This window comes from Antrostomus carolinensis, unplaced genomic scaffold, assembly GCF_000700745.2.
Source record: "Antrostomus carolinensis isolate BGI_N321 unplaced genomic scaffold, ASM70074v2 scaffold51277, whole genome shotgun sequence".
Taxonomy (NCBI): domain Eukaryota; kingdom Metazoa; phylum Chordata; class Aves; order Caprimulgiformes; family Caprimulgidae; genus Antrostomus; species Antrostomus carolinensis.
In genome coordinates this window covers 1-6,865 of record NW_010330496.1, presented here as the reverse complement: position 1 = coordinate 6,865, position 6,865 = coordinate 1, and the positions used below count along the sequence as shown (strand labels likewise).

Sequence of the window (6,865 nt, the reverse complement as noted above, 5' to 3'; positions counted from 1 at the left end):
TTCATAAAGTTCATTAATTTGAAAAAATGCTTCTGGAATATGTAAAGTTCTCATTCATTTTCTGATCATTTTTTTCCAAACTTATAATTTTCAACTGTTACTGCAATAATTTTCAGGAAGGAGACATGAGTGTATCCAGACTGCTGTTTCCAGTGAATCTGTGTGATCTCAGTGTTATATTTTATGTGTTTTCTCTTGGAATTTCAGAAGGATGATTCCCAGAGACTTCTGGAAAGCTTCAACTCTGATGAAAAAGAGCACACACTCATGAAAAGTAAAGCAGAACCCTATACGTCAAAAGAGGAAATTCTGTTGGAGGTAAAGCTCTGCTCTCGTTGGTGGATGCCCATTTTGCTGCTTGTAACGATGAGCACATTCAAGGCCTGGTCCAAACTGCCTTAATTTTATTTGGTTTGAAATTGAGCCCTTAAAAAGCATTCAGAAAAAGCCTAAGAAAGAGAGTGGGAGTTGATGACTGCTTGTGAATGCATCCATTTCACACAGAATCACATAAAGTTGGGGATTGGAAGGGACCTCGGAAGATCATCTAGTCCAACCTCCCTGCTGGAGCAGGAACACCTAGATGAGATCACACAGGAAAACGTCCAGACGGGTTTTGAATGTCTCCAGAGAAGGAGACTCCACAGCCTCTCTGGATGGCCTGTTCCAGTGCTCTGTCATTCCCCTTATCAATTCCATTTCTCTTAAGGGTCTCTGTTTGGATATTTTAATTAGGATTCTGAGTTCTATTTGGACAGGAACTTCTTTGGTTTTGTCTCTACATTGTCCTGAATTTCAAAAGGCTGATGGGAAAAGTTAACACTATTGACCTAAGAAAAAGTTCTTAAGTACTGAAATCAGTGCTGATAGTTGATAGGGGATTCTTTCCTGGAGAAGGAGATTTATTGGAGAAATTTTGACAGTAACAAAGTTCCCTCATCAGGTCCAGTCTGGAACAAATACTTTTTTTCTAGAGCCTCCTTAGAGGCTCCAACTCTCAGTTGGACTGAGTGGATTAATGGAGGGAATAAATGAAGTAGAATGAGCATGTTTGCGAACAGCAGCATCTTCAATGGCTTTCTCATATGGGAGGTTCTTCTGTCAGGTACCAGCTGAAGATACAGTTCAGAGGTCAAATGACCACAAGTGCTGAAACACCAGTGTGGTGAACTGGGATTCAAGGACAATTAGAGAAACAATTTGGAAAGAAAAGTAGAAGAAGGTATAAACTTAACCCACTCTCAATCAAAAATTCAAATAACTTTTTTTTTTTTGTGATAATCTCAAAATAACTTGAGAACCAGTCCTACCATGTAGTTGTTAGATCACTGCCTTTCACCCAAAGCTGATTTGACTGCTCTTGGCTCTCTCTGAAGCTAAAGTTTGTGAGTTAAATGGCACATTTAAAAAATGTACAGTTCAGCTGTACATTTAGTTTATTATACATAATTTAAATACATGCAGAAAATGTTGGTTAAAACCAGTCAGTCTGGTGCTTAGCTTGCAACAAGAACTAGTTTCAAGACAAAGAGTAGATAGATGTTATTGTAAACATTTTACTGTTGGTTTAAATCCTGACGGGTAATTAATCTTCGTTTCAGTTTTGTGATCAAGAATGTGACAAACCATGGTTGGTCATTTTGCTTGAGTTAAAGTACAGCATAACAAGTGAGCACAAATTTGACTCTCTTTGGGAGTGTAAATTCTGTGGGAGAACTTATATAATGGCGTAATTTCATGCATATCACCAGTCCTTTTGATGTGGGATCACAGTCTTTTAAAAGTGATCATTCACAACTATATCCATTTCAGAAACACATTATATGTCTGGGAAATGATGGATATACATTTCCCATGACGTTTCCCAAATGATGGAAATACGTTTCCCAAACACATCATAATGCTCATTTATAATACATTAAGAAATAACCTTGTTATTTGAAGGCACTTTCTGCCACCTATTTGTCTACCTTATGAAGTTAGATTTTTTTTGCTATCCATTTGTTCCAGTTCCCAGAGACTTTTGCTGTTACTAGCATCAAATTGAGAGTTCATGGAGAAGCATAGATGGAAATACTTTTAGTTAGATTAGACCACTAAAGAAAACCAGATATTTTCATTCTGAGACCTTCCACATTGCAATAATACCATCATCACCCAATTAGTAATAACTGTATTACTCATGCCTGCTGAGAAGCAGGATGCGTTAGTTCTAGCACACTGCGATATGGCTTTATGGCTTTGGACAGGAGCTGCTCTGCCTCCAGCCATTGCAGAGCAATGGGTCTGTTGGCTTCTATCCCTGAAGTACTAGAGCAGTGGGACTACTCAGTATGAGCAAGTGTTTTACATGCTGACTGCATGCTTTTATCTTTATCAGTAAACACTAAAATGACTTCTGGAAATAAATTAAATGGAGATGAAAGGGTGCAACGATAAAACGTCTTAATGAATGACGTAGTTTGCTCTTCTCTTCCCATCTCTATTTTTAGACTCTAGTAGTGCTTTTATATTTCCAAGAAAAATCTATATAGAGAAAATTGTGTTTTGACAAACCAGATTCTTTCATTTCATATGACAAAACCAAAAAAGTTAGAATAGGAAATCTCCTAAAGCTTGGATTTAAGCATTCTATCTGTTGCTTGTAGCCAACCTTTTATTAAGCCATATGTAACCTTACAAAACAAAGCTGTTTATTGCATTGTTCCAATGCATAAAGCAGTGGCTAGGAAAGGGGAGGACAGAAAGTCAGGTTATGTGATATAGCAGATTGTATGGAAGGAATACATCATCTAGAGAAAGTTCTTTGGAAGCACATTGATATTTTTTCTAGATTAGAGGTAAGGATTGTACTGTAGAAGTTAAAGGAAAAAATGATGACTAGTTTTGTTTATTTGTTTCTTTATTTAAATTGAAAGTCAGAATTTATAGCCATGATGATATCTGTGGAGCTTATCCTTTAGTAGTTTGTATTAAGATAATGTCAGTCTCTCATGTGAAATCTTTAGTTGCTACTGAAAGCAGGGTGTGGGGGGGGGAACCCGAAATGGAAATAACTTGTGAATACCAGCTATTACCTATTTTACCTTGCAGGATTAAAAATATTTTGGAGCGGTTCTAATGACAGAGTTCTCTTTTCTGGGTTTCATACTCTGGGTGACTCTTATTAGAAGACTTCTTGTGCCAAAGCAGAAACAGTCAATAAATAGTTATTGATAGGAATTTCTAAGTTGTGTAATCAAAAGGGGCATGCAATACTTAAAGTGAACAAACGTCAGGTCTACTGCTGTTCCTAAACAGTTTTGTGTTCTTTTCCATACAGGAGAGTGAGTCTCCTCTGAACAGTAACATCACGGCATTTGCATTAAAGGCAAAAGTCATCTATCCCATCAATCAGAAATTTAGGGTAAGGTTTTAGATTCTGCTTTTAAAAATTAATTACAATCATTCTGTGACAGAGTAAATAGCAGAGTCAAGTAATGGAAGAAAACTTACTGGCAATCTGCTTAATAAGAATATTTCTTTGTTTATAGTACATTGACTCAGGGCTTATTCTGTAAAGAATCAGCTTCTTTCAGCTCCCCCTGAAACTTGCAGTGCTTTACGTGATGTCCAGTCAATTTTCACAGTAGTCAAGAGACCTTTTCTTCCCATTAACATTAATGGAAGTTGGGTCTGTCCAAGAAGACATAAGAAAAACCCCACAAAGTTTTGCCCTTCAGTAAGAAAACATGTGCCAAGCAGATGACCACAACAGAATAATGCTTTTATGGGCAATACAGAAACCTGTCAGTGTGATGAATTGTGATTTATGTGGAAACAATTTTGCTGTGTATATTGTTTAATTTTTCGCTTGATTATCTCCTTATTGTGTTGTATTAATTGACCTTGTATATTTTATTGGACTGTAGCCTTTGGCAGATGGCTCATCCAATCCATCTTTGCATGAGAATCCAAAGCAGGCGGTTCTGCCTAATCAGGTCATGGAGACATCTACGTCAGGCAGCCTGGGATCCCTGAGCCAGGGAGACAAAGAGGACTGCAGTTCCTCTACAACAATACATTCCACAACAAGCGATGACAGATTTCAGGCTCGAACCTTCCTCAAGGTGACCAGCTTCCCTGAAGTGTTAATGTGTGAGAGGTAAGCAGTAAACCTGCCTGTGTGTTTGGTTGTTTCCTAGTGTGCCTCAGTCATTTTCAGGACAAGCACTAAAGGTCTGGTGTAAGCCAAAGGCTGAGCTTGAGTGCATATATTCACCACGTAAAGACAGGACTGTCGGCTTATAATCCTAAAAAGTAGTTTGAGAGACTGAAGAAATGCCTCCTGTTGTATATTGAAAGACAGTTTGTTCTTTATGCAATTCTGGGAATCAGAACTTTGGCAAAAGCAGTCTTGTAAAAGGTACATCACTGTTACAATAAGGTGATCCCTTTGTTTTGTCTTGTATGCTCAGTTCACACATGCAGTGGCATGCTCAGCTGGGGATGGAATCCTCTGCACAGTACATCAAGTCACAGAACAGGTGCCTTGGGAACAGCAAGTGGCAATGGTCTGTTCTCTCTATTTTAATGGGAACTACTCATGTCATGTGGGAAAACTGTTCCTTTTTCAGAGACTCCAGTGATGAGCAGGTAGAGCTAATCAAAATGGATTATCGGCTCTGATTTTCTTTCAGCTGCACAACAGCGAGATACCCCTAGATGAATGCATACATGTCTGTGTTCTCATTGGCAAGAATAAATAAAATTGTATTTGTGTCACTGTGGGGACTGTGGAAGGTACTAGTGGTGAAGAAAATTTTCAAAATGCCCACTATTACTACAGCTGTTTTAATTTAAAGCTTTTTTTTCCTTTTGTTGTAGCCACTCATGCCTATATTTACCTTGCCTTTTTCTAAAGGGTACTGCAACTCCAACTTTGTAAAAGCACTGTTTTGCTTCACTTACTTTTATATAGAGATATTTTTTCTGAGAGAGAAGGCAATGTAGAAATAAAGTGACTTGACTGCTGTTCTAGGGGCAATGCTTTTAGGAGAATTTAGTGATTAAATTAAACTATTATATGGTGTTGCTCTTTTATGTGACCTTCATTTAGATTGATACTAATGCTTTTTAAATCTTTGTTTTAGTTTTGATGTTAAGCTCTGCCTTTGCAGTCTTATTTTAAAAGATCTCATGCTTCTTGATACTGAACTCAGAAAAGAAAAACGTGTGGTAGGTACTCATCTTGTTTATAGCTGTTTGTTTTGAACATCTTTGTTGAGTATCAATTTAGGAAATAACACAAACTGGTGGCTAACTGAGAAGTAGTGTAGCAGAGTTGCACCTCTACAGTATTTTCTTTATTTTTTCTCTCTGTTGTGCATACATATGAGCTTCACAAAGGAGTAAAATATAAAGAAGTATATTGGGCTTTGAAATACAAAAGGTCAGACTGGATAATATAAAAATTTGGTTTTAAACTTTACGCCAGAGAATAACGTACAGCAGTTGAGCATCATAAAAAGAGAAAAAAGTATATATTTAATAGATGAGTTTATGTTTTAAGGACATTACTAGTGCATTGCAATTCCCAGGACTCCAAGCTCTTGGAATAAATTTGAAATTTCAGTTCAACTGAATCAGCACCATTGGCATATGTACAATAGTCCCGATTTTGTACAACAGAGGAATTAAGATACCCATGTAAGCCATAGATAGCTAACTACATTCAGTCACAGCATCCAAAACTAGCAGCAAAAAAAACCCAAACCAAAACAAAAATGGATGTACACAATTGTTTATGGTGACTAGTTATCATCAAGTACAGAACCATTACCATTACTGAGCTTTAGCTTGGTTAATATAAATCTGGACATAAAGTATATTTCTCCTCCTCTTCTTTCCCAACCTCTGTTTAAACAATTGGTCATTTCTGATATAATTACTTAAATATAGTGAGAATATTTCTGTTCTGGAATTTTCTGAACAAACTTCTACATAATCCAAAAGAGGAAGCATGAAAGTAAACCTGGAAAACAGCTTCTCTTCTAAGAGCAGAAGTATTCCCGTCTAAGTAGATGAGGAAGAGAAGGTTGAACTTGATCTGAAAGTTAATCATCCGTTTGTAAACTAAGATAAGTTAACAACATGGTGATGTAGTCACAGAAACAGTGAGAAAATTAGCATTTAATGTACTTTGTGGCCCACCAGAAACTGCCATATAAGGCAGATGTCTTTGACCTTTAGCTTTCAATAGCTGTACATTTTCACTAACAAGGGAAAAGGGCAAAAAAAAAAAATCAGTTTAGAGAATAGTTTCTTCCTTTTCCGCTCTGCTTTCCCTGATTTCAGAGTCAGTCTTTCTTAGCATCAGGTCTAGGAAAAGGAAACATACCCTCTTCCTTCAGTGTTTTCCTGAATTCTTTTTTTTTTTTTTTCCCCTTTTTACAGTATGTCGTATCTTGGTGTGTGTTCAAAACTTGCCAGACTCTTATCCAAAACATTGGCAAATGAGATCCAAACCATGTCTGCTTTACCATTTTCTCCTCTACTCAACTGTAATTATAACATACTTGCCAGATTTAGCTCAGCTGAAATATTGGCTTTTATAACTGTTTGTAAATATAAACATGGTTTTATTTGTTTTTACATGTTTAAAGTGGGCAATTTATGTGTCACCTCTACATGAGTAACAGGCAAGTGGCTGTTAAGTTTCACATATTTTTATCTTCACATTGGAAAATGCTGCAGCAGTTAGTAATGAATTGTCTTTACACTGATGCTGTAATCGAGGCAAGAGGAGAAGAGGTTAAGAAAAAATTTTTTGAGGACACTAGTATTGCAATCTTTAAAAAAAAAAAACCCAAAACCCACCCACCCA

The 6,865-nt window shown here is 36.9% G+C and overlaps 1 protein-coding gene across 1 annotated transcript; it reads left to right on the top strand.

Moving 5' to 3' along the window:
• Positions 1–207: 207 nt before the first annotated feature.
• On the top strand, positions 208–5,242 carry LOC104528797 (ellis-van Creveld syndrome protein-like; the record flags this gene model as incomplete). Its single annotated transcript, XM_010172917.1, has 4 exons — positions 208–323; positions 3,328–3,406; positions 3,912–4,144; positions 5,133–5,242. Coding segments are annotated over 4 exons (538 nt in total), but the record flags the coding sequence as incomplete, so codon positions are not given.
• Between the last annotated feature and the right edge of the window lie 1,623 nt (positions 5,243–6,865).